The sequence below is a fragment of the Oryx dammah genome, unplaced genomic scaffold, assembly GCF_014754425.2.
Source record: "Oryx dammah isolate SB20612 unplaced genomic scaffold, SCBI_Odam_1.1 HiC_scaffold_23, whole genome shotgun sequence".
Taxonomy (NCBI): domain Eukaryota; kingdom Metazoa; phylum Chordata; class Mammalia; order Artiodactyla; family Bovidae; genus Oryx; species Oryx dammah.
This window is the reverse complement of record NW_024070207.1, coordinates 7853065-7880178: the sequence shown is the minus strand read 5'-3', so window position 1 is coordinate 7880178 and position 27114 is coordinate 7853065. Positions and strand designations below refer to the sequence as shown.

The 27114-nt window shown below is 40.8% G+C and overlaps 2 protein-coding genes across 4 annotated transcripts in view; one reads left to right on the top strand and one right to left on the bottom strand.

The window, feature by feature from the left end:
• SRPX2 (sushi repeat containing protein X-linked 2) overlaps positions 1-3092 on the bottom strand; it is a 29979-nt gene extending 26887 nt beyond the window's left edge. Inside the window, exons 1-2 of the mRNA XM_040266292.1 lie at positions 2744-3092; positions 814-1044 (exon numbers count right to left, since the gene is read on the bottom strand). Coding sequence (XP_040122226.1) covers positions 814-895 — 82 coding nt within the window. The 5' untranslated portion in view covers positions 896-1044; positions 2744-3092. The remainder of the gene's footprint in view (positions 1-813; positions 1045-2743) is intronic.
• Positions 3093-9971: 6879 nt separating this feature from the next.
• On the top strand, positions 9972-15109 carry TSPAN6 (tetraspanin 6). 3 transcript variants are annotated; one of them, XM_040266289.1, is made up of 8 exons: positions 9972-10407; positions 11312-11500; positions 11763-11837; positions 12356-12454; positions 12720-12854; positions 13108-13191; positions 13924-14029; positions 14711-15109. In XM_040266289.1, exons 1-7 carry the CDS (start codon positions 10321-10323, stop codon positions 13990-13992), a joined length of 738 nt encoding a protein of 245 aa, XP_040122223.1. In that variant the 5' UTR covers positions 9972-10320; the 3' UTR covers positions 13993-14029; positions 14711-15109. The 3 variants fall into 3 exon arrangements, with proteins under 3 accessions (XP_040122223.1, XP_040122224.1, XP_040122225.1); XM_040266290.1 differs by having other exon boundaries at positions 10196-10407; positions 11312-11353; XM_040266291.1 differs by lacking the exon at positions 11312-11500 and having other exon boundaries at positions 10196-10407.
• Positions 15110-27114: the final 12005 nt, after the last annotated feature.

The window sequence follows — 27114 nt, the reverse complement described above, 5'->3', positions numbered from 1 at the left end:
GTCTGGCACCTCATTATCCTTCCTCCATTCCTCCCCTTCCTTTCCCTCCTCGCTGAGTGAGTTCTCTTGAGCTCCCTTTGCCTCCCCAGAGGCAAAGGATGAAACATTCAGGGATCTAGAAATCCCCATCCTTTCCAAAGTAAGAAACAAGCCAGAAGAAACTGAGGGATTCCTGTTCAAGAGAATGTGGTCTGAATTGTCATTAGCAATCTTTATCAGAAAGGAGCTATAAAAATCTCGTCCTATAAATAATGTCTGGGAGGGGAGAGAGAAAGAGAGAGAAAATGGAAAAGCAGGTAATATAATGGTCTCAAAAGCCACGTTAACAAGCCACATTTGCAATATTTATTTATACTTATGAAGTTTAGTTCAAGTATGTGGCTGTTGTTCACTCAGTCGTGTCCAACTCTTTGCGACCCCATGGACTGCAGCACGTATAGTATAGTTCATGTATATAGTATTATGTAAATTACTAGTGCACAACATAGTGGTTCACAATTTTTAAAGAGTATACTCTATTTTTGTGATTATAAAATATTTGCTATATTCGCTGTGTTGTGCAAATAAGCTACAAGGATATATTGACCAAACTCACTTTTATGCTGGTGCAGCCTGTTTTCAAAAATCTCTTACGAGTTTGCCTCAAAAGCCTCCCTCCGTAGGCTGCCTTAATGTTTAACCATCTTCTTTATTGAGGATAGTTCTTCTCTGTATCTAAGTGCCTCCGATTTCAGTCTAACCCTTCCCTTCTCTAAGACTTGGTCTCAGCCCTGCCCTTCCTGAAAATAAGGGGCTACAGTTCCTGTGCCATACCTGCATACCATGTTGGCATCACTGCTGGAGTGAGGAAGAGCAACAGAGAGAGGGCTCCTCTTCGAGTTAGTTGAATGGCCATCCTTGAAAAGAGGGTGGGGAGGGATGGGAAGGGGGTTAGGGACTCAAGAATAGAGGTATGTGGCCAGAGCACCAAGGCAAAGGAGGATGACTTTCAGAAATCAGACATCAGTGAACTTCCAAAAGTGAGAGGAAGCACAAACGCAGGATCTACGAGGAAGAAGAGAGATTTTTAAATTAACAAATGCCTGTTATATTGTCCCCTTTGAAGGATCTCCCACTTTGAGGATAATAAGACTCTATTTGTGAATCCTGGTCTTTTCCTCTCAGGAGGAAGAGGACAGAAAACAACCAAGTCTCAATTGATCCTGGTGATATCTGATGCCAGCGTTCCATGGCCTAAGTTACAGAGAGGGACACTGAGATATCAAGACCAGGAAAGGGCCAACATTAAGTCATATAGAACCAAGAGAGAAACCTGCAATCTAAACATCCCAGGTGATGGCTCCATCCACTGAACTAGTGCTTCCTAACCACGAATCTGAGAAAGTGTCAGCATATACAGACTAAGAACTTGAACTCTGGAGTTACATAGACCTGGATATGTATCCAAGTCTGTCCCTATTAGTTATGGGGCTTTGGACAAATTCATAACCTTCTCTTAGCCTCAGTTTCCTTATCTATAAAATGGGCATAATAATAGAATTTACATTAGAGAGTGGATTATTGCCTGACACATAGGGAAGCAGTCCATATATATTAGATACTATTATTACCAATTCCATCTTGAACAGGACTGATGTCTCCTTCCTCTAGTCTCTCAGGCAGTGACTATACCCTGGCTCAGTTCTTAGCTTTGGATTTCGAGGCTTAGCGGTTTGGTAGTGGCTTCTGGCTTTCAAGTCCAGCCTAACTTTCTAGTTTTATCCTGCTGAGCCAGCAAGAAGTCAGTAAGGTTGGAAAGAACATACTAAGGTACGTGAGGAGAGGGTAAGCAACCTCGCACTGCCCTCTCACTTCCCATCCTGTCCTCACTCTAATAGTGAGGGACTCTAATGGGACTCTAATGGGATGAGAGTTTTGTGGTTTCCAGTAGGCAAATACTTCAAAATGACAGTATTGAAACTTGCTGCCCATTGCTGTAAACTGGCCGCTGGATTTCTCAGCAAGTACCCATTCACCCACAGGCTTTCAATGAAACGCCATGCTCAGGGGAGGGGTCAGTCCCAGAAATGGAGGAACAAAAAGATGGCAGATTCTGACCAGCATCCCTAAGGGACATGAGAAGTACAAGAATGGCAGCAATTCATTTTCCAATTCATTGCTACCACGCTTCAGATTCTGTCTAGAGAGTGGCAAGGAAGCAGAATACAGAACAAGTGAGAGCAAGCAGGGGAGGCAAGGAAAGTGGAAAGATGTGGGAAGGAATCTCAGCAAGAAAAGATAATCTGCCAGAGCTGAAGACAAGAGATGAAAGCAGAAAGAGGGAATGAAAGGACGAGAGAGAGGAGATTAAAGAGAGATGCACTCATCATCAACCCCCTCTCCCACATGCAGCCTCCATCCAGTTCCTTGGTTTGGGAGCAGGGACTTTCCTTTGCAGACCCAGTGCTCTGAGTCTGTGACCCCTTCCCTACCCACCTTTCTCGCCAATCTCAAACTGAAAACTTGACTCAATCATGGGGTCAGCCATCCCTCTGCTGTGGGCAGGGAAAGTAGTGGGAACCTGTGTCTGCAGCCAGGTCACAGCTCAAATGAAAAGCAGCATATGGTCCAGTTGCATAAAAGAACTTCTTCCCCCCGACCCCATCCCTGAGCCGTGTTGCCTAAGTCCTGGGTCTCACTACTCCCTCGGGTTGAGAGATGGGGTGGTGTGGTATGGAGTGGAGGGTGAGACAGCAGATCTTACCTGATGTACGGGTTTTTTGTACTTGCTCTTCTCTTTCTCCTTCCTCTCTGCTCCTCTCATCAGTCGGAAAAACTACTTTTTAACATTCCTAGAATGAGTGGCTCTTGGTCTGTCCGGGCCTCCAGGATTCTGTTAACACTGCCCAGATGTTAGGACATTGGCATCTGCCAAAAGTTTCCTTAAAGCTATAGTAGCCCCAAAGCTATAGCTGTTCCTCCCTCAGAGAAAGATTTTAGAGAGATGGAGGAGAAGGAATGCAAGGCTAAGAGGAGCTCAGCCCGACTGCTGCTGAGCAGAGGAGAGTGTGAGTGGCGCTGGCCTCAAGCCCGTGAGTATAGTAATGACTAACAGGCTGGCTAAAGGGCCTCCAGAGATGTGGCGCAGTGAAGAACACATTTTTTTTTTTTAAATGACATCAGGATTGAATGAAAAGGAATTCCACAAACTCTCAGGAGAGGGGAGGAGTGGAGCTGATTTTGAAATTCCCTGGAGATTTCCCCTGTAATTCTTTAGTACTCACCATCCCCGAGTTGCCCTGCCATCCATATGCGCAGGGTCAGACCCACTTTGAAATTCTCTCTGATGACCTAATTCCAACGGATTTCAGTTTCTGAGAAGATTATGTTGTTGACAAAATATACCATGTGCTTCCAGCCTTCAGGATCAAACTGATTTCCTGTGATAAGAGCAGAGAGAAAGCATACTTACAGATGCTTTAGGGGGAGGTTGTTTAAGCGAGTTGAAATGATCTCTCTGTGCATGGCAAGGTTAGAACAATTGCTAAGCTGTTTCTCACAGATCTCTGATGGAGGGCCGTGTTTCTCCTCACCAAGCAAGCTTTCTTCATTTTAGTGTCTGATAATGAGACTGTTCTACCATGGGACATATCTGCTCCTGATACTTTCCCTCCCCTCAGAGTTGCATTTCCAACTTCAAAAATGCAGTGGTCCTGGAAGAAATTGTTTTAGATGCTGTAGAAAGAATTTATTCCTGTGTATGTAAGCAAATCGGTAACCCCGTCTCAGTTATGAAGGGAACAATTGTACTTACAATAATACAAAGTTTAGTAGCAAGCTTGTTTCATTTTTCATCCACTGATCATGACTACGTACTGAGTGTTCACAGTGTGATCATTTTATAAAGTAGCTAAAGACATGGTCTTGGCCTCATTCATTCAATAAATTTATCAAGCATTTACTGTGTTAAGGATGGAGGACAAAATTCCTGACATCCTAATCCATAATTAATAGAACAAATATTTATTGAGCATCTATTATGTACCACACACTGTTAGAGGTGCTTGAGAGACACCCTTGGCCTTATGGATTAGAGGAAACAGACATTTAACAAAAATGTTAATTACAATTTTGTGTATTGAGCTGACCGATCTTCATTGGGCTTCCACTGTAAGCTAAGAAACAAGGGACAGTGATGAGTAAAAATTGTGTGATTTTTGATCTTATGAAGCTTACTCTGCAGCTCCCACAGGGTTTGTTTTTATTAGGGGAGAGAAGGAGGACACAGTCAGAAAATTGTACAAGACCCTATAAATTTCCAAAAGGTATGGAATACACTGTGAAAACTCTGTGGGAAGACATGGGCCGCGGTCTGCTCTCAGGCAAGGGAAATGACATAAACAAGAGCTCATTGTTAGGTCAAAGCGGGGGATGGGCTAACTGGTATGAGGGTTCAGAGGAGCAGTAGGAAATAAAGTTGAAGAAATCCTGTAGGGCCCTTGAAATCAGATATAGGCATTTACATTAAACTTATGTGTTAGAAAATAGTGAATCTATTAGATAAATGTGTGTGTCACAGAGAGCGTGAGAGAAAGAGCAAAAGAGAGAGATTGAGAGAGAGGAGAGAGAGCGAGTGAGCAGAGGGATACATTCTACCCGGGTTGTTTTCTTTCTAAAAATCCCTTCACTGACTCCCTTGTTGCAAAGAATATAGTCCCAGCTCTTAGCAGGACACACGGTACCCTACACAAGCAAATCCCCTATGTCCTCAGCCTGGTTTAAACATTCACTCCATGACTCCTCATTCTGGAAACATAAACTTGCTCTTCCATTCACACTGTGGTGGCTTGGAACAGATATGTTTACTCTACTCTGTAACCCTTTCCCTTCTTTCCTGGCCTGTTGAGAAGCTTCCCGCAGCCCATCCCAGCCAGAGCTGGTTTACTTCACCTTCCTTTTCTATCATATCACTTTGTACATGTCTCATGTCTCAGTTATAGGATTTATCACACTATTGCCACTATTGATCTATGATCATCTCTGTTCCCTACTCTCACTAGTCTGTTCAACTCAGACTCGTCTCTGGCCCTTACTAGACTGTGGCTTAGTCTTCTTCATCCCCCCAGCACCAAACACAGAGCCCAGAACATGCTAAGATGAAGATGCTGCACAGGCCTTGTGTCCCACTCACGGCTGGAAGGAGCAGGGCAGAGGGATGGCAGTGAGAGATTAAAGAAGAAAATGAAGATTATGGAAATCATAGGGAGATCAAAGTAAGGGGATAAGTGAGACAAGAGGGGCAGCCTTCCTATGAAGCACTGGGATGCGTAATACGAAGACCTTACAACAAACAGGTGGGGTTAATTTAAAAAAGCAACATTTCTTCAGCACTACTACGTGTGGGTAACACTATATTAGACACTGTGAGGATATAAAGTTAAATAAAACACTTTTTCCTATGATTTGGTTGGGAAGACAAGACAAAGACAGAGAGACTGGCAACATGCATACATACAAATATGAATTTTTTAAACTTCTTAAAGTTTAGTATCAAAACTTTTAATAAGAAGCACCTCCGAGTCAAAAAGATATTGTTTTAAGAAATATCAGATATGGAAACTGACTAGTTGAAATCTCAGCAAAGCTCAACAAGCCTACATTTGAAATCATTCTTAGAAAGCGGACTAAGACAAATTGATATGTAAATGTAAATTTTAATACCATTTAGGAGTATTTCTCATTTACATGTGTCCCAAATTGTATATTATGAGTCTTTTTGAAAAAGGCAACATAAGGACTAGAAAGGGAAGAAAGGATTCATAGAGAATTTGAAAGGAGTACATGGGAAAAGGGTGAATGAAAAAGACAATTTCAGAGAAGGAACAATGAGAATACACAAAAGACAAGAGGGATAAAAAAGATGTTCTTATTTAGGAAGCTAGTTTTTAAAACTATACCTATGAATTATCTGTCAAAATTATGCTGTTTAAATTATCTTTTTAAATGATATTTATCTGATGACTATAATGTAAAATATGAGACTTTAATAAGTAGAAGGTGCTTTTAAATTTTACAATAGGTGCTTAGCCAAAGGTAATTGGAGGGATTCTAGAAAAGGTATTAGAAAATGAAAACAAGATAAGCAGAGGGCTTCCCTTGTGGCTTAGCTGCTAAAGAATCCACCCACAGTGCGGGAGACCTGGGTTTGATCCCGGGTTGGGAAGATCCCCTGGAGAAGGGAAAGGCTACCCACTCCAGTATTCTGGCCTAGAGAATTCCATGGACTGTAGAGTCCATGGGGTCACAAAGAGTCAGACACGACTGAGCGAAGTAATGTCCCAAGACGTTATCTAACAGCTCAACTTAATTTTTCCATTTTATGTCAGTGTGAAACTGGGATGGCTTAGACATTTAGTTTTTAATTTCATTTAATTAATCAAACCTTGAGCGACTACTAAGTGGTTAGCCTCAGAGGTCAGCTATGACCAATGAGCTGAAAAGGTATTGGCCGAGCACCAAATGACCTCATCAATTGAGCACTGTGTCCTAGGGTCCTGGAGAGTATAAAAGTGGGTGCAGGAGGCCAGCCAAACTGGCTCTTCAAGTAGTTTCTGAACATGTAGACAACCAGACGTAAGACAGGTAAGCAGAGAAGAAGCAGATACTGAAAGCAGGTACTGTAGTAATTGACTAAGGGTATGAGTTAATGTGAACGATCAGAGTATAAGGACTGATGTTAAAGAAAGAGGTACGTGTGTTGGCCAGGATGGAGAGTTGGGGGAGGTTGTTCTCATTGGGTTGGGTTTGAGCTGAACCTTAAGTTGTGGGGCAGGGATTTTGAGTTTAGAGATTGGGAAGTAGGGAACAGATCTTATTTATTGGGGAGATAATCTTACTGGCTTATTATGGAACAGAAAATTCACTTTGGAAAAGCTATAGGAAATAAGCTGATGTGCTGGAGGAGACATCATTTAAATGTCAAAGAAAAACACTTTAATCTTAAAGGTTACAGGAAGTTAATAGAGAAGGGACCAAATCTATACTAAATGTTGAATGTAAAACAAGCAGTAACAATATTTAAGGAAAGCATCTTGCTCCCCCCCCTACATTTTCAACATCAAATGTGTTTTTGTGATCAGAAAAGAGGGAGAAATGAAGAGGTTGAACCAAAAAAGCTATTGAACTCCCTTTACCACGCTGGGATGGGCTAATTGAGTGAAGGCAAAAGTGAAATTCAACAAAACCCGCAAGTACAAGGCAGAATTGGGGAAACCATTGAGGTTCTTGTGCTTCAGGGGCTCCGAAGAGCCCTTGTTTGTGGTTAAATGTACAATAGCAGCCATATCTCATTACAGAGTGGGCTCTGTTTCTGATGAGAGAAATGGAAGTTGCCAGGGTTTAGTCCTAGGCAAGTTACTTAGCCTCTTTGAACCTGTCTCCTCATCTGTAAAACATGAGCAATGGTAGTCGCGGCCTCACAATACGGACTTTTGTGATGTAAGGATGAGGTAACACTTTTTGGTTGCTTAGCAATGGTGGTTGGTACCTAGTCAGTGCTCAGTACAGCATTTATTAATACTTTAAGGAATAAATTTATTTTATAACATAGAGACTTACTTCTTACATTGCCTAGATGGGATTAGATGCCTCTTTGTCTGGGTTTCGACCCAGACCCAGGCCTAAATTTGAACTAAACTGAACTTCTGGGCTTGATGGCATGGCAATGGTGGGAGTGGGGTTAGCAGGATGGGAGGCACTGTTCAAGGTGTTGTGGCCATAGGAATATTAAATTCCATGTCAGGTTTTGGTTTAATTTGGCACTGACTGTTATTCAAGCAAAGCAGTTTTGTGAGTAGCAGAGGAAGGGAGGGGAGGAAAATCAACACATTCTTGGAAATCAGATGCAGCTTTTGCTTTGCTATTTTGTTTTTTCTTTGGCCACAGAAATATTTGCTCTCAGGCTCACAATGAAAATCCCTTTCAGGACATGGTACAAACCTAAGCTTCAGAGGAAACTTCATTTAAGATGACAAGAATTTAGCAAGACTTTCCTTGATACTTTTTTGTTTTAATCTGAGAACCCCTCAGATGTGTGCTCTTTAGTTTAGGGAGACCTAAACTTTGCGTATACTGAGAGCCCCTCAACTTCATTTCCTATGGCTGTGGCATATATGGTGTTTTAAAAGTTGATGTCTGCCTTACTTCCTGATGATCTGAGTGTTTATGAAGTGTATACATGTATCATTTACCTGTTCTCTCCATGTGTTTATGTGTTAGGCTTTCCATGCTTTAGTATAAAGCATGGCAGTGCAATAATTCTCCAACAGTTGCTCTCTTGGACCTCAGACATCTGGCATGATGCTATAGGAGCTGGTCCTAGGTCAATATTTGAAGCACAAGGAAGCTCTGTGTGACCAAGTTAATGGAACTTTCCTGTTTTCTGGTTCTGTGGTATGTGTTTAAAGCAAGATTTAGAGCAAAAAAATTTAGGCAGTCACCTCTTCACCAATGCAGGGCTTATTGCCGTGGCAATACAATGAATGCCCATTTGTGATGTTAAGCTTGTGTCACTGATGATGTAATTGGTTGGTTAGGAAACTGATACTGTCTTCTAATCCCATCCCCCTAGAAACCCCCTCCCCATCCCCCCACACACTTGACAGTCTCTTCCCTCAAAGAGCTTATACTTTTGTTAAGAAACCGGACCTTAATGGATGAAAAAAAAAATCCCTACCTATCCTGAGGTCTCTAGTATTTAGGAGATTGTGAAGAGGGCTGTTGTGTGTGTGTGTGTGTGTGTGTGTGTGTGTTTTAAAATTCCACTTTACCCTAGAGTTTGACTCAGGTCTGCCTGTGGACATAAGGGACAGGAAACTTTGTGGTGATTCATTCCCATCCCAGAAGCAGTTTAAGTCCTTAGGAACACATGGTCTCAAGTTCTAGGAAGATCTAAGCAACTGGTAGAATTTCTTTGGGATGAGTAGGCACCAAATACCAAATACAGCTTATATAATAGAGGAGAGGATTGAAAAGCACAGTTATCTCTAGCTTTGCCTTTGCTGTTAGTTGTGTGACCCATGATTTCAGCCTCTTCATGATCAGCTGTTCTTGATCTGAAAATACAGAGGGCTGGAATTTACAGTGCCTTTCAGTTTTAACATTTAAAAGAGAGTCACATTTACCAGGTATTCCCTGTAGCGCCTTCCCTTTTGAAAGTTTGTAGCTAATAGATGAACTTACATTTCAGGATTAATTACTTTAAAGCACTTTTCCTTAATCTCCAGTAATTTAGATGATAAGGAGGGAGACGGATAAAGGCAAGAATGACAGTGTTTTGGACTTTGTGGGAGAGGGAGAGGGTGGGATGATCTGGGAGAATGGCATTGAAACATGTATAATGTCATATAAGAAACGAATCGCCAGTCCAGGTTCGATGCAGGATACAGGATGACCCAGAGGGGATGATACCGGGAGGGAGGTGGGAGGGGGGTTCAGGATGGGGAACATACATGTGTATACCCGTGGTGGATTCATGTTGATGTATGGCAAAACCAATACAATATTGTAAAGTAAAAATAAATAAATAAATAAAATGACTAGAAAAAAAAAAGAATTTTTGGCAAATTCTTGTAGAGAAATTCTAAAATTCATTACCTTTCCTATCTACCTTTGGAATTCTTTCAATAAGTGGTTATTTATTCTTGAGTCCCTTCCCCACCTCCTAAAACAGTATTCAAAAATCGAAAAACACAAAACAAGGGACCAAAAAGAAAAAAAAAAAAAATCAGCGTAATTCCACCACTCAGGTAAATTGCACTTTTCCTTTTGTTTCTCTTTGGAAATGTATGTCCGTGTCTTGAGAGTATTTTGCTACGTACTAAGATACTCTTAAGTTACTTTTAACCTCTTTTCATCCTTTTTTCCCCCGCCCTTTTAGGGCATTAGGGGCCGGCGAGGCCGTATCTCAGAGCGCTGCTGGCGCTGCTGGTGTTAGAAACAATATGGTGCAGTTATAAGGGCATGGAGAGGGGTAGGGGGCAGGAAACATTCCATAAGCAAAAAAATGAAGCAACGTCCACTCTGAAGATCTAAGAAATTTCCCACACTAGAAGCTTTTGTGCAGCGTTTTCGGCAACCTTCGGCAGGGGGCGCTCGGAAATTGTCGTCACTTTCCGGACGGCCTCCCGGACTTTACCCTCTGGGAAACTGCGCAGTGTTTCCGGCTCTTCTCAGTTGCGGGCGCTCGTAACTTTTCGGCAGTTTCCGGGAAGACTCGGGGGCTCCGCGCCTCGCTAGCTGTTCCGATCGCCTGGCGCAGCGGGGCAGGGTCTCGGGCGAGTCATGGCGTCCCCTTCTCGGAGGCTGCAGACCAAACCGGTCATCACTTGTTTCAAGAGCGTCCTGTTGATCTACACATTCATCTTCTGGGTGAGAGACGGAGACTCCGGGGACGGGAGGGGACCCCGGGCTGGAGTCGGGGAGGGGGTGTGTGACGCTGAGCCCAGGGAGCTCGGATCCGGAGTGGGAAGGGAGGCGCGAGGGGGGTTGGGGCGGCGGTCGCTGCTGGGACCTCGGCGCTGGGACTCCAGCTCGGGTTCGGGCATCTCGCCCGCTCGGGTCGGGGTCTTGGGCAGCCGAGAGGCTGAACCACGAGCAGAGGTGCCTAGCGTTGGAATTCTAGGCGGGGCGCCTGGAATGGAGTGACACCCCCTCCCCCGCCCCCGACGCCAGCACAGAGTGTCCCCTGAGAAGCAAGGCTTGCCCGGGCCCGGTGAGGGCTCGCTTGCATAATAGTCTCTTTCTTTTAACTGCTTCATAAGAGGGGAGTATTTCGCAGGTAAGTCTGATAATGGCTCCACTCCCGCCAGTCTATCCTCAGGCTTGCTTTGTGTACCATTCTTTTGTACGCTGTGCACATCTGTTTCGGGAACGCTTAGAAACACTCCCTCTCCCCGTACCTGCGGGAAGGTTTTCTTCCTAAGGCGGGAGGAAATGGGTTAAGGAAGTTTTGAGCCCTAGGGCAAAAAAAAAAAAAAAAAAAAAAAAACAGATCAAGTTTAAGAATTTTGTCAAGATGCCTAGCTGCCCCCTGGTTTTGTCCTGGCTACAGCGAGCCAGCGCGTGGGTTTATCAAGACCTGTTCTTGTGTGCAGCTCCGCTTCCCAACCCTCTGCACAGTCCCCCCTTGTCTGCCATATCCCAGCCACAGTGCTGTGGCCACAGAGTGCTACGTCCGTTCTCACACCTATTGTTTCTTAAACATCTAGTGGTATGTGGTTTGAAGATGCTGCTGTATACAGTGTGTAACTCTATTCTCTGATTTCCCACATAGATCACTGGTGTTATCCTTCTTGCCGTTGGCATTTGGGGCAAGGTGAGCCTAGAGAATTATTTTTCCCTTTTAAATGAGAAGGCCACCAATGTCCCCTTTGTGCTCATTGGCACTGGCACTGTCATTATTCTTTTGGGCACCTTTGGCTGTTTTGCTACCTGCCGAGCTTCTGCCTGGATGCTGAAACTGGTGAGTCCTTGTTTTCTTAAAATTGGTTGTTGGTTTTTGAAAAGGCTTATATGTTGTAGGCTTTGTTTCTTGGAACTAGGCATGGCCCCTTTCTGATTTTTCCTCTTCCTTATGAAAACTTAGCAAGTAACGGTATAGCTACCAATTCCCACTTCTGTTGTGTTTTCCCTGCCCTTTTCAGTAATAATGTGCTGAACATTGCCTCCCTTTGCAGCTGTCATGTATCATGTATGCTGACTTGGACTTTCTTTTTATCCCACAGTATGCAATGTTTCTGACTCTCATTTTTTTGGTTGAACTGGTTGCTGCTATCGTAGGATTTGTTTTCAGACATGAGGTAAGCCTGCCTTTGGGAACCTGAATATGTGAAAATGTATCCTCTAAGAGATTAAACTGGATAAATTTAAGTAATAGAGTTAAAAGACAGCTTTCATAGTGCTTTCACTAGCACAAAAGTGGTAACACAAAATTGATAACCTTTTCCACTCGTCAAAACCTTAAAATCAAGTTAGAAATTGGAATTCCACTCTGTTAAATCTGGGGTTAGGAAATCATTTAGCTCACTGAGGCCTCATCAAGGAGAGTGTTTAACAAAATGATAGTGAGGGTGGGAGACACAGCAGTACAAAGCTGCCACTTGAATAAATATAGGTCCCCATTGTACTTTGAACTTCTCATAGTTATCTTTTACTGGAATGTTTTGCTTAGGAGTCCCCTTAGCAAAACCGTATTGCTTAGAAGATAGAATTGGACCATAGATATTAATTATATGTTGCTGCAATTTCTTATTTGACCTGGAGATCAAAAGAACATTCTAGAATCTTTGTTTACCAGCCTTGTGTTTCTTTGCTGTAGATTAAGAACAGCTTTAAGAATAATTATGAGAAAGCTGTAAAGCAGTATAACGCTACAGGAGATTATAGAAGTGATGCGGTAGACAAGATCCAAAGCATGGTAAGTGGTCATAGCTGGTGGCTTCTCAAGAGGGAAACACATTCCCTGTTCCCTCAGAGAAGATGATAGGGCCCTGCCTATCATATGTTGTCCACTTGCACCATAGAAGTGAAAGGCAGACCAGTTCCAAAATGTGTATCTCATGAATTTTAATGCCAGCGTCATAGGATAGATATCACTGAGTATAGTCTTAGATGCTGGTGTAATTGTTTGACTACATAGTTGTAATATGAACTCTAAATGCTTTTGTTGGATTTTTTTTCAGTTGCATTGTTGTGGTGTCACCAACTATAGAGATTGGAAGGATACTAATTATTACTCGGAAAAAGGATTTCCTGAAAGCTGCTGTAAACTTGAAGATTGTTCTCCTCAGAGAGATGCAAATAAAGTAAACAATGAAGTAAGGAGTAAAAAAAGAATTTAATTTTCACTCACAATACACATAATCTGTAATAGCACAGAAAACTGGAGCTCAGAAAATTTGTGACTTGTGATTAAGTGACACTTAAATGCATAATCCAAAAAGTGAATCTCATGTCCCTCAAAGGAGATAGGATTTGTTATGAAAGAATAAATTTTAGCAGAGATGTGATCAAAGTATTAATTGCTTGGACTGTACTTACTGTTTTTTTTTTTAATTTCTCTTCTATTAGGGTTGTTTTATAATGGTGATGACCATTATAGAATCAGAAATGGGAGTTATTGCTGGAATTTCTTTTGGAGTCGCTTGCTTCCAAGTAAGTCCTTGTAGTTAGGAAATGTTTCGTCACTCTTGTAGGTGTAGGCTACAAGATTTCCACTTTAAAGGCTTTGAGTTTTTGCCTCTGGGTCCTGTATAGCAAGGAAATTTTTTAGAGAAGTCACATTTTCACAAAACTCAGTCGATCATCTCAGTAGAAACATAGTGGTTTTGCCCTTTCCATTCCAGTTTTTGGTTGTCTTGGATCCTGTTTTACCATTACCATGCTGTCTTCCACAACTCCAGAGTTCTGTGAGACCCTCTTGGGTCTCTCTGAATCTGTACTCTCTAATAAAATAGCCACCTTTCAAAAGTTATAACTATGAAATTAAAATTATAGCTCCTCAGGCTCCCATTTGAAGTGCTTGAAAACCACATATGCTTAGTTGCCACCATGCTGGACAGCATTTTCATTATCACAGTACTGCCTCATAGATGGAGATTTTACTTGATGAGATGCTTATTCTAAGCCATATCCTTTTTGCTCTGATAACTGAGAGGGAGAATAAGAAAAGTTTCCCCAGGCTTCAGGATTTTCCCAGAGTGATTTATGTCAGGGATGGTCGTGAAATTCCAGATCACAGTTGTAGTTAAGACATCACGTATAAGCTTATTATAGAAAAAACTTAAGGAAATAAGTAGCGAATTGGAAGTGAAAGGACCTGTATCTTGAGGTCTTTAAGCTTTGTGTGTATGTGTATGTTTAGTTTTGCTTATATTTTATTTCCAGCTGATTGGAATCTTTCTAGCCTACTGCCTTTCTCGTGCCATTACAAATAACCAGTATGAGATAGTGTAACCAACATAACACGGGCCTATTACTCTCCAGCTTTAAGGTATGTTCATTTTGATCCTCAGCACTGTCAGTGTTTATTCCAGCCTATACATGTGATGGATGGGACTGAGTTTGCAAAGAAGATCATGTCCAGCAGTGCATTTAGATATTATCAGTATTATGTTAGCAGCGGGACACAACTGAAGAGACTTGACACAGCACAGCCATGCATAAGCACTAGTCTCGCAAAAATATCATGGCCGTAAAAAGCCAGATGAGCCTCTCTGGGTTGACCTACATGTCAGCCTAAAGATCTTCATGGTCCCCTTTCTAACAGATTTGGACCTAATGAAGAGAAATGAAGAATCCTAATAGTGACCTTACTTGTAAGGGTCCCTGGCAAGTACACTCTGGCTCTTGATCAATACCGGCATTTTCCCCTGGTCTTTTACCCAATTCTCATTTACTGCGGTCTTCTGGTGGACTATTACTAGAGCCATGAACTCATCTAGCTTAACTAGATTTTGGAGAAACATGTGTTTCAATAATTTCAGAATTTAAATGATAAAACGTGAGATATAGCTGGCTGAATTACTCTCTAGGGTTCCCTTCACATTTGATGAGTCACTCACTGGGAACACGTGCAGATCTTCATTAGCAGACTAGATTAAAATGTGTGCAAATGAATACAGATATTGAAGTTTGGGTTACAAGGAAATTAACTATGTTTCCTTTAATTTAGGATATTAACATCCCTATCCCCAACTTTGTGAATTACAAGATCGCCTGGATGGAAGACCTACGTTTGTTACAGATAGATTGAAAAATTACATCAATAGTCTGATTTGATCAAGACAGTTGTTTGATATGTTCAAAGTCCACCTTTTGTCCCATTCATGTTATATCATTGAAATCTCCATATCACTCTGAAACACTGGAAGAGCTTAATAAATCGTAAACGAAGCAAAACTGTTCCTCTTGACTTTTTTGTCTTGGTATGGGGCTTTTGAAAGACAATGAGTTTGCTGTTCATGTAGTAAGATCGAAAACTGACCCTTCCAAACTTGCCCTTTTCCCAGCCAGAGTTATCTCGTGTGATTGTATACTTTGCTTTAAGAACTTAAAATGTTTTCATTAGTCACACTGTGTCATTTAATTCCAGCCAGTAGTTGGATAACACCCATCATCAGAGTTTGCCAATTGGTGGTAATGGTCTCTGACTTCTAAGGCACTCAAGACTTTAAAAGGCACTACACATGCTCCGTGATACACCAGGTTGCAACACCTTAACACTTTACATTTCTCTGCCTCTGAATTAAGGTATTTACAGTAACATGTTTCCCTTATTATTTGAAAGGTTCTAATTATTACTGGTGCCAGGTATTGTATTCTTTTTGGGAATTTAAAGCAACAGATCTTCGTTAGCTTTAGCTGGTATTTCCTTGCCAGGTTCATATGACTTAATTGTCAATACTAAGGTTAACTTTTAATAGTTTTGTGCCTTTGATTAATAAATATAAATCTTCTACAGAGTAAATAGTGTTTTCCTCTAAAATCATTGTGTTTAACTTTCGGAAAATCTGGGATGGTGGTTTTCCACTGAGAAAGCTAAGCCCCACATTTCTACTTGGTGAATATAGTTGTGGATATGAAATGTAAACCTGAGATCCTGACACATTTTTAAAAAGTCCCTGTTTACAAAAACTATTCCCTGTGAAAGAAACACATTCCTTGCTATGAAAGAGCATAATGCTTATCATTCTCGTAGAAATTAGACATTTTTATTGTATAGTTTAAGAAGTTGGATGGGGAGAGAAATAACCTGTACCTTCACGGTAATAAGGAAATTAATCATTAAAGTTGGAGTTGGAATGGGGGAATTCTTTCTTTGGTTTTGAGTTTATTCACTGTGTGTGTGTTAGTTGCTCAGCTGTGTTTGACTCTGATTCTCCTGACTCTAGCCTTCGAGGCTCCTCTGTCCATGGAATTCTCCAGGCAAGAATACTGGAGTGGGTTAACCATTGCTTTCTCCAGTGGATCTTCCTGACCCAGGGATCGAACTCAGGTCTCTTGTATTGCAAGCAGATTCTTTACCATCTGAGCCACCAGGATAACCCTCTTTATCCATTAGAAGAAGCAAGCTCATCTCTGCCTGCCACACATTCACAGTCCTTGAATTTAATGGTAAGTAAGTAAGTGTTAGTCACTCAGTCGTACCCAGCTCTTTGCAACCCCATAGACTGCAGCCCACCAGGCTCCTCTGTCCATGAGATTTTCCAGGCAGGGATACTGGAGGTGGGTTGCCATTTCCTTCTCCAGGGGATCTTCCCAACCCAGGGATTGAACCCGGGTCTCCTACACTGCAGGCAGATCTTTACCGACTGAGCTACAAGGGAAGCCCAAATTTAATGGTAAGGAGGAGTCAATCACAGTACAAGGAAAGTGGATAAAAACTACTAAAGTTAATAATGAATTTGACAGTACCTATTTGAAAGTACTTGGAGTTACTGCAGAAAAAGGGTATTCTCCATTAAAACATTCGATGGGTGACGACATAAGGTATAGGGATAAAACAATTGAAAAAATAGTGGCTTTCCAAATGTAGTGAATCAGTTATTGAAATCAGTGATGCTGAAGAAGGATTTAAAGGCTAATCAAGCTTCCTTAAAGGATAATTGGAGCAATTTTCAAATAGCTATTTTTCACTAGGGTGGCCTAGGAGAACCTTTTGAAGTGTTCTTTAGTATTTTATAGACATTTTGTCTCATTACTAAAAAAAAAAAAAAAAGAAAAAAGCACATGTGAAAAGTAGAAAAAACACCCTACCTTGCCCTGAAGGTGGGTCGGTGTGTTTGTTTATTTCGGATGGCCAGTTAAAAGTCCCTTCGAGCTGAGGTGTGCATCTGTACATCCGCCTCCACCTTTGCAATGCGCCAGAGGTGTCCTGTGGGTTGTCTCACTTCCAGGCACCAGGTTGCCCACTGCAAGGCAGCTCTGAGCTCCACTTTGAGAAGCGTAGTTTTCTGAAAGTGTGGAAAGCGTGGCAGCTTTGGCCTATTCCTGTGAGGGGTTGGGTTTATGTTGTAGGCATCAAACTTTTATAGAAAATAAGTCCCTAACACAAGGTATAAATGCCATTTCTGTTTCTCCTCAGCTCATACAGGATTCTTTGAGACTATGCTTTTAACCTTCTGTCAGAATCCAAGTTGGTACTTTAACAGTGATGCTGGCCAGCCAAAGTGATTAAATTATTAGAAGCTAAGCAACGTACACATCTTTGTGTGTGTGAAGTTGAGAAAACTTTGATTTTTTGGGACTGTTCTGTATAGGCTTTTGTTTATATTTGTAGGAAAAAGTCTAACACAAGCTGGAACTATTCCTCACAGCATACATAAGATACATTGAGATTTGTTATTTTTAAAATTTGCTGCCCTTCAAGGTTGACACCTTTACCTGTGACGTGGGCAACCAAACTTTTTTAATTCAAAAAGGAAAACAGAAGTCTAATATATCAGAAAAGAATACATAAACAGTTTGGGGGAAATGAGACTTTTTAAGTCACGGGTCTAAAACTTCGGATTTCATGTGAAAGAAAAACCATTATGGTTTAATTATGACTTTTCTAAATGGCAACCCACTCCAGTATTCTTGCCTAGAGAATCCCAGGGATGGGGGAGCCTGGTGGGCTGCCGTCTGTGGGATCGCACAGAGTCGGACAAGACTGGAGCGCCTTGCAGCAGCAGCAGCAGCAGCCCTATCCTATGGAGCTTAGTAGACTCGGGCACTTGTAAGAGCACTGCAAATGCTAATGAAATGAATGAAGGGGCCAATCTAATTATAATGGTTTCTTAATGTTCTGTTAAATAAGTCGTTGATCTAAATATCTCATTCCCTATAAGCCACTGTTTATCTAATAGAAACTTCCTGCCCAGTCAGAAACCACTTAACCTTGGAAACCTCTCTGCTAACTTCCTGTCAAATCACTTTTTGCTGCTTCTCTTTTGAAGTCCTTGCTACATGCGATGCCACCGAAGATTCTTGGTTTTTGTTTTGACCTTGTAATATCCTGCTTTTCTTCCCTTTTCCTGCTCTTTCTAGTTTACTTTACTGTTTTAATTTTCTCCTACTTTTCAAGTGTGGCTGCCCGCCTGAGGCTTGCATTTGGCTTTCTGCTCTTAGGTTATGCTAACCTTGGAGGACCTGAATGTAGATGACGCTTCAGTTGTGTGTTGCTAATTGTGACTTGCTTGTTTCCCTGTCTGTCCCCAGCACCCCACACTGTAGCACTCTGAACACTTAAAGATTTAAAAACCCCTCCTATAACATGTAGTCCATGGGTAGTAGGCACATTTGATGTTGACTGAACTGGTTCCTTCACCAGGAATAACAGTTTACGGGAAGCAGGGAAGACGGTCCAATTGCTCCGAGAGTGTATCATTGGCTCTGCTACATGCGTTCCTCAGATGAACATGAGTTATTTGGGTAAGACTGTCATACTTGATCTGGTGGTGCTCTCATTACCATGACCTCAAAGTTTTTATTAAAAAATTAAAGTAGTGACTTGTAAAGATTTCTCTCTTCCAACAAGTTTTTCACCACCATTGCTTGGGAAAGACAATCCCAATAGCAATATCCTCAAAGCAAATCAAACTGACATGGTACATTCCTGAATATAGACAATCCACGAATAAGTGTACACAGTGTCTAAGTAGTTAACACAACTACTCAGAATCATCACTGGAAAAGTTTGGACACAGGGTAACACACCTGGGGTACAGTAGATTTTGAGAGATGAGGGATGGCATCCATACATTTTCACTCCAAATGCATGTCATGACCTTCCTTAGCAGGAAAATGGCATCAAAGAGAAGATGTTGTTCAGTCCCTAACTGTTGTTCAGTTGGACTCTTTGCAACCCCATGGACTGCAGCACACCAGGCTCCTCTGTCCTCCACTATCACTTGGAGTTTGCTTAAACTCATGTCCTTGGAGTAGGTGATGCACTCCAACGACCTCATTCTCTGCCACCTTCTTATTTTGCCTTCAGTCTTTCCCAGCATCAAGGTCTTGGTGCCTCAGTGGTAGAGAATCCACCTGCCAATTCAGGAGACATGGGTTCTATCCCTGGGTTGGGAAGATTCCCCTGGAGAAGGAAATGGCAACCCACTCCAGTATTCTTGCCTGCGAAATCCCATGGACAGAGGAGCCTGGGGGGCTACAATCCATTGGATCACAGAAGAGTCAGACACAATCTAGTTGGACTAAACAAAGGTTAGACCCTTTGCAAAGAATTTTTTCCCCTACTCAGTTTCTTTTTTCTCCCTTCCTGGCAAAGGTAAGAGAATTAATGTTTACTGCAAACTTACTAATTGCCCAACACGTGTAAGGTGCTTCAATCAACTACCCTGTGCAGGGAGTTAGAACTATCCCCATTTTTTCATAAAAAACACAAAAAAGCTGAAAATTAGGTTAAATAACTTGTGCAAGGTCACACAGCTTGTGAGTGGCAGGTCTAGGATTTGAACTTAAATCTATCAGACCCTGAAGCCCATGTTTCTTTCAGTGATTTTTACTGCATGGTAATAACAAAAAGGCTTTGTGGCTTACGCTGGTCCATGGCCAGAGAACAGGAGTAAGAAAAACACAATTCTCCTCTAAATGTCTTTTAATCAGTTTTTACTGAATACCTAATCTTTTTTTTATATACTAATAAGCCAAGATGAATACGTAATCTTTAAAAAGATTTCATGAAAATGAGTATCCTATTTTCTCACAATACGCTCTTGTAGAGCGTTAGCATACAATAAGTACATGTTAAAAACAAGTACATCTATTGTTACTCCCTGTATCTACATTATTGAACCAAAGAAATGACTATGAAGAGTTAACTGCAATCTAAACATTAACCCATCCCATTTTCTTTTAAGCCTCTCGGGCAAAGGCTTCCTAAAGTTCATAAGCTAATATTTCCTACATTAGTAAAGATACTTCACAACATTTAGCTGCTTTCATAACATATTCTTTTATGACTATCTTTAAACATTAAATGGAACCCCCCTGCACCCCCGCCCCCCCTCCAAAACCCAAACCTCTGATACACAGTCACACACATGCTGGAGCCAGAATCAGTCTCATTCTGCAGGCAGAAATTCAAACTGTGCTTTCTCTAAATGGACTGATGGGCGGGTTTGCACATGCACACAGATGATCTATCCCCCTGCTGGACTACAACAACTTCCAAGAGTCACAGCCCCCATGGTGTGCCTCAGGACATCTAGGGAGTTCAGACCTGCTCACCACAGCTCTCTGCAGCCTTGAATCTAGCCCAATCACAGTCTGACCCAAGCAGGGGTGCAAGCAACACAGGCCCTTCCTCATGGTATTTCTCAGCCCCCACCCCGACCCTTCTTGGCCTTCACCCCATCCTGGCCTCTGATACTGGCAGAAGGAAACCTATCAGAAAGCATGTCATGGTAATTATTCAAGAACTTGGCTTGGAGATGTACCCGGAAGAATTCAGAAAATATCAAAAAGTTTAGTGAAAAAGAAAAATGTAAAAATCTGACAAAAATAACCAATGTTTTGATTTAAAAATAGATGTTTCTTATCCACAAACTGAATACTGTACATGAATTATAAAATGTATAAAAAAGTCAGAGTTTAAAGTGGTATAAAGTAATGAATTTGTCTCCCTTTTCTGCCCACCCTCATTTCCACTTCCCAGAGGGAATTACTGATAAAAGTTCCTTCTGATTCCTTCCATATATTGCCTGCTGTGTACAAGTATATCTTATATTATTTCATTTCTCTCCAACAAATGGAAGCCATGGTTAAGACCACAGATTGTGGAGCCAGACTGATGGCTTGGATCCCCAACTATACTAATTACTGGCTGCGTGCTCTTCGGCAAGTCACTTAATCTCTCTGTGCCTCAGTTTCCTAATTTATAAAAAAGGGATAAATAATATTACTTACTGCATAGGGCTGTTAGGAGAACTAAATGATTCCTAAAGGCTTCCCAGGTGGTGCAGAGGTAAAGAATCTGCCAGCCAGTGCAAGGGACTCAAGAGACATGGGTTCGATCCCTTAGGGATGCTGGTCAGAATATCCCCTGGAGGAGGACTTGACAACCCGCTTCAGTACTCTTGCCTGGAGAGTCCCACAGACTGAGGAGCCTGGTGGGCTACAGTCCATAAGGTCGCAAATAATCAGGCACGACTGAAGCAACTGAGCATGCACGCACGTTTCATTGTATGGATATACCATATTTGTCTATCCATTTGCCAGTTGCTGGACATTTAGATTGCTTCTACTTTTTGGCAATTATGAATAACCCTGCTGGGAACATTTCCATGCAAGTCTCTGTGTGGACATTATGTTTCTATTTCTCTTGAATTCTACCTGGAAGTGGAATTGCTGGGTTGTATAGTGATTTCATGTCTAACATTTTGATGAACTGCAAACTGTTTCCAAAGTGGCTGTTCCATATTATAGCCTCATTAACATCCAATGACTGTTCCTGTTTCTCCATATTTTCACCAACATGTGGTATTGTTTGTCTTACACTCATTCTAGTGAACACAAAGTGGCATTTCACTGTGGTTTTAATTTGTATTTTTCTAATGACTCATGATTGAAGAAGGCAATGGCAACTTACTCCAGGACTCTTGCCTGGAAAATCCCATGGATGGAGGAGCCTGGTAGGCTACAGTCCATGGGGTCGCTAAGAGTCAGACACGACTGAGTGACTTCACTTTCATTTTTCACTTTCATGCATTGGAGAAGGAAATGGTAACCCACTCCAGTGTTCTTGCCTGGAGAATCCCAGGGGCGGGGGAGCCTGGTGGGCTGCCATCTATGGGATCGCACAGAGTCGGACACGACTGAAGTGACTTAGCAGCAGCAGCAGCAGCAATGACTGATGATATTAAGTATCTTTTTCTGTGCTTATCAGCCATTTATAAATCTTCCTTGGTGAAAAGACTGCTCATTTCTTTTGTCTATTTAAAAAACTGGATTATTTGTCTTCTTATTAACTTGCAAGACTTCTTTGTGTATTCTGGATACAAGTCCTTTATCATATATATTTCATAAATATCTTCTCCCAGATTTGTTTGCTTTTTCATTTTGTTAATGGTGCCTTTTGAACTACAAAACACTTGAATTGAGGAGTCCCAATTTATTATATTTTTTCTTTTATGGAACATAGTTTTGGTGTCATGTCTAAGAAATCTTGGCTTTAACTTAAGGCCCCATAGATCCTCATATTTTCTTCTAAAAGCATCATATGTTTTTAGCTCTTACATTTAAGTCTGATAAATTTAGAGCAAATTTTTGTGTACGGCCCGAGATAAGGGACTAAGAGAATCTTTTTACATGCACATATCCAATCATCCCAGAACCAACTGCTGAACATTCTTTCCCTCAGGGAATTGCCTTGATACCTTTGTCAAAAATCAGTTTACTTTAAATACTGGGCTTCCCTGGTGGTGCAGAGGTTAAAGCGTCTGCCTGCAATGTGGGAGGCCTGGGTTCGATCCCTGGGTCGGGAAGATCCCCTGGAGAAGGAAATGGCAATCCACTCCAGTATTCTTGCCTGGAGAATCCCATGAGGAGCTTGGTGGGCTGCAGTCCACGGGTCACAAAGAGTAGGACACGACTGAGCGACTTCATTTACACTTTCACTTTAAATATTAGGATTTGTTTCTGGACTGTTAATTCTGTTTCATTGATCATTGTGTCTATCCTTATGCCAGTTCCACACTAACTTTCTTGGTAACTATAGCTTTATGGTAACTTTTGAAATTGGAAAATGAGGGTTCTCCAACTTTTAAAATTTTTTTTTCAAGATTGTTTTAGATATTCTAGATTCCTTACATTTCCATATGAACTTTGAGCTCTCGTCAATTTCTGCAAAACTGTGCTGTAATATTGTCAGGGACTCTGTGAGTATATAAATCAATTTGGGGAGAATTACTGTCTTAACAATATTGCGTCTCCCAGTCCAAGAACATGGGATGCCTGTCATTTTTATTTAAATCTTCTAACTTCCCTCCATAATGTTTTGTAATTATTAGCATACAAGTCTTGTGCTTTGGTAAAGTTATTTCTAAGAATTTTATTATTTTGATGCTATTATAAATAAAATTAAATTCTTATTTGATTTTTGGATTGTTTGTGGCTTATGCACACAAATGCAGTTAATTTCCTGTACTGATGTTGTGGCCTTGCCTTTTGCTTTCTTCTGTGTGTTCCTTAGGATATTCTATACACAAGATTATGTTATATGCAAATAGATACAGTTGTACTTCTAATTTCCAGTCTGGATATCTTTTGTTTTTTCTTCTTGCCTGATTTCCTAGAACATCCAGTACAATGTTGAACAAAAGTGATGAGAACAAGTATTCTTGTCTCTTTCCCAATCTTAGGGGAAAGCTTTCAAGCTTTTACAATTAAGTATGATGTAGTATCCTTTACCAAGTTAAGAAAATTCTCTTCTGTTCCTAGCTTGTTGAATGTTTTCATCACGAAAGGGTGTTTTATTTTGTCAAATGCCTGTTCTGAATCTATTCAGATGATCGTGTGGTGTTTGTCTTTTTTTTTTAACTGAGATGATCCCTTAAATTTGCTAGGTAGCAAGTTAGCCATGAACAATGAGGGATTAGTTTTCATCCCAATCTCAAAGAAGGGCGATGCTAAAGGATGTTCAAACTACATTGTACAATTGTGCTCATTTAACATGCTAGCAAGGTAATGCTCAAAATCCTTCAAGCTAGGCTTGAGGACTGAACTGAGGACTTGCAAATGTACAAGTTGGATTTTGAAAAAGCAGAGGAACCAGAGATCAAGTTGCCAACATCTGTAGGATCACAGAAAAAGCAAGGGAATTCTAAAAAAAAACCTACTTCTACTTCATTCACTATGCTAAAGCCTTTGACTGTGTGGATTGCAACAAACTGTGGAAAATTCTTAAAAAGATGGGATTACCAGACCACCTTACCTGCCTCCTGAAAAACCTGTAAGCAGATCAAGAAGTAACATTTAGAACTGGACATGGAACAACAGACTAGTTCCAAATTGGGGAAGGAAAATGTCAAGGCTATATATTGTCACCCTGCTTCTTTAACATCTATGCAAATTTCAGGTCAGTTCAGTCGCTCAGTCGTGTCCGACTCTTTGCGACCCCATGAATCGCAGCACTCCAGGCCTCGCTGTCCATCACCAACTCCAGAGTTCACTCAGACTCACGTCCATCGAGTCAGTGATGCCATCCAGCCATCTCATCCTATGTCGTCCCCTTCTCTTCCTGCCCCCAATCCCTCCCAGCATCACAGTCTTTTCCAATGAGTCAACTCTTCGCATGAGGTGGCCAAAGTACTGGAGTTTCAGCTTTAGCATCATTCCTTCTAAAGAAATCCCAGGGCTGATCTCCTTCAGAATGGACTGGTTGGATCTCCTTGCAGTCCAAGGGACTCTCAAGAGTCTTCTCCAACACCACAGTTCAAAAGCATCAGTTCTTCGGCGCTCAGCCTTCTTCACAGTCCAACTCTCACATCCATACATGACCACTGGAAAAACCATAGCCTTGTCTAGACGAACCTTTGTTGGGAAATGTTCCCTTGGTATCTCTAATTTTCTTGAAGTGATCTCTAATCCTTCCCATTCTACTGTTTTCCTCTATTTCTTTGCACTGATCACTGAGGAAGGCTTTCTTATCACTCCTTGTTATTCTTTCGAACTCTGCATTCAAATGGTATATCTTTCTTTTTCTCCTTTGCTTTTCAGTTCTCTTCTTTTCTCAGCTATTTATAAGTCCTGCTCAGCGAGCCATTTTACTTTTTTGCATTTCTTTTTCTTGGGGATGCTCTTGATCCCTGTCTCCTGTACAATGTCACTAACCTCCATCCATAGTTCATCAGGCACTGTGTCTATCAGATCTAGTCCCTTAAATCTTTTTCTCACTTCCACTGTATAATCATAAGGGATTTGATTTAGGTCATACCAGAATGGTCTAGTCGTTTCCCAAAGCCAAGAGCCCATTAAAGTTCATAAATATTCTTTACATACATGCATCAGATTGTAACAGACTGAATTATGGAAAGACATGTGCAATATAGCCTGCAACTCTCTACACCACATTCATCATTTGTAGACTTTTTCATGATGGCCATTTTAAGTGGTGAAAGGTGAAACCTCACTGTAGTTTTGATTTGCATTTCTCTAGTAATTAGTGATGTTGAACATTTTTTCAAGTGCTTTTTGGCCATCTGTATGTCTTCTTTGGAGAAATGTCTATTTTGATCTCCTGCCCATTTTTTGTTTGGGTTATTATTATTTTTATTATTGAGCTGCATGAGCTCTTTGTATATTTTTGAGATTAATCCCTTGTTGGTCGCTTGATTTGCAAATATTTTCTCCTGTTCTGCAGGTTATCTTTTTGTTTATGGTTTCCTTTGCTGTGCAAAACCTTTTGTGTTTAATTAGGTCCCATTTGTTTATTTTTGTTTTTATGTCCATTACTCTAGGTGACAGATCAAGAAAGATATTGCTGTGATTTATGTCAAAGGGTGTTCTGCCTATGTTTTCCTCTAAAGTTGTATAGTATTCAGACTTACATTTAGGTCTTTAATTCATTTTGAGTTTATTTTTGTCTATGATGCTATGGAGTATTCTAATTTCATTCTTTTACATTTAGCTGTCCAGATGCATGGGTTTGTTTCTGTTCTTTCTATCCCTGTTCTATTGATCTATAGTTCTGTTTTTGTGCTGTAGTATACTGTTTTGACTCATTGGAAAAGACTGATGCTGGGAGGGATTGGGGGCAGGAGGAGAAGGGGACGACCGAGGATGAGATGGCTGGATGGCATCACGGACTCGATGGACGTGAGTCTGAGTGAACTCCGGGAGTTGGTGATGGACAGGGAGGCCTGGCGTGCTGCGATTCATGGGGTTGCAAAGAGTCGGACATGACTGAGCTACTGAACTGAACTGAACTGATACTATTTTTATGACTAGCTTTGTAGTATAGTCTGAGGTCAGGTAGCCTGATTCTTCTAGTTCTGTTTTTCTTTTTCAAGATTGCTTTGGCTGTTTGGAGTCTTATGTTTCCATACAAATTAAAAACATTTTTTGTTCTAATTCTGTGAAAAATGCCATTGGTAATTTGATAGGGATTGTACTGAATCTCTAGATTGCTTCGGGTAGTGCAGTCATTTTAATCTTATTATATTTTTCTTTGGCTTGCTTTGCGTTTAGTTTGCTCTTCATTTTCTAGCTTTTTAAGGTGAAAGGTTAGGTTACTGATTTGGGATTTTTCTTCTTTTTAAAATATAGACATTTAAAGGTATAAATTTCCTTTAACCACTACTTTAGCTGCATCCCCTAAATTTTGATACTTGTACTTTTATTTTAATTTAGATCAGAGTAGTTTCTAGTTCCCTCAGAATTTCTTCTTTGACCCATGAGGTTTTTAGTGTTTTCTTTAATTACCAAGTAGTGTCAATTTCCCTAATTTTCTTCTTTTGTTGATTTCTAATTTAGCTCCATTTTGGTTATGGATCAGCTTTTGTATGATTTAATTCCTTTTAAGTTTGTTAATACTTATTTTGTGACCTAGCATAAGTCTATCATGGGCAATATTCTATATGCACTTTAAAAAGTATGTATTCCACTGCTGTTAAGTATACTGTTCTGTACATTTTGTTAGACTGATTTGATTGTTAGTGTTAGTCATGTCTTCTATATCTTTGTTGATCTGACTAGATCAGGATGTTTTTCTACCATTGTCAAATGCGGGATATTAAAGTATCCAGCTATTATTGTTTCATTGTCTATTTCTCCCTTAAATTATACCAGTTTTGCAGTCATGTATTTTGAATATGTTTTATTAAGTACATGTTATCTCTTCCTGCTGAATCAACACTTTTATCATTATAAAAGGTTCCTCTTTGATTCTAATTTCAAATTTTCCCTTAAAGCCTATTTTGACTGCTATTAATATATCTATTCCAGGCTTCTTTTGATTACTGTCTGTGTATCTTTTTGCACATACTATTTGTGTATATTTTCTCATCCTTTTACTTTTAAACTACTTGGGTCTTTAAATATAAGATGTTTCTCTTGTAGACAGTATATAGTTGAATTATG

What these genes read in the sequence shown, in the direction of transcription:
- TSPAN6 (XM_040266289.1), top strand. Translation starts at nt 10,321, where the DNA reads ATGGCGTCCCCTTCTCGGAGGCTGCAGACCAAACCGGTCATCACTTGT. An exon ending in GATTTGTTTTCAGACATGAG is followed by an intron (nt 11,838 to 12,355) that starts GTAAGCCTGCCT and finishes TCTTTGCTGTAG; the next exon opens with ATTAAGAACAGCTTTAAGAA. An exon ending in TTGGAGTCGCTTGCTTCCAA is followed by an intron (nt 13,192 to 13,923) that starts GTAAGTCCTTGT and finishes TTTTATTTCCAG; the next exon opens with CTGATTGGAATCTTTCTAGC.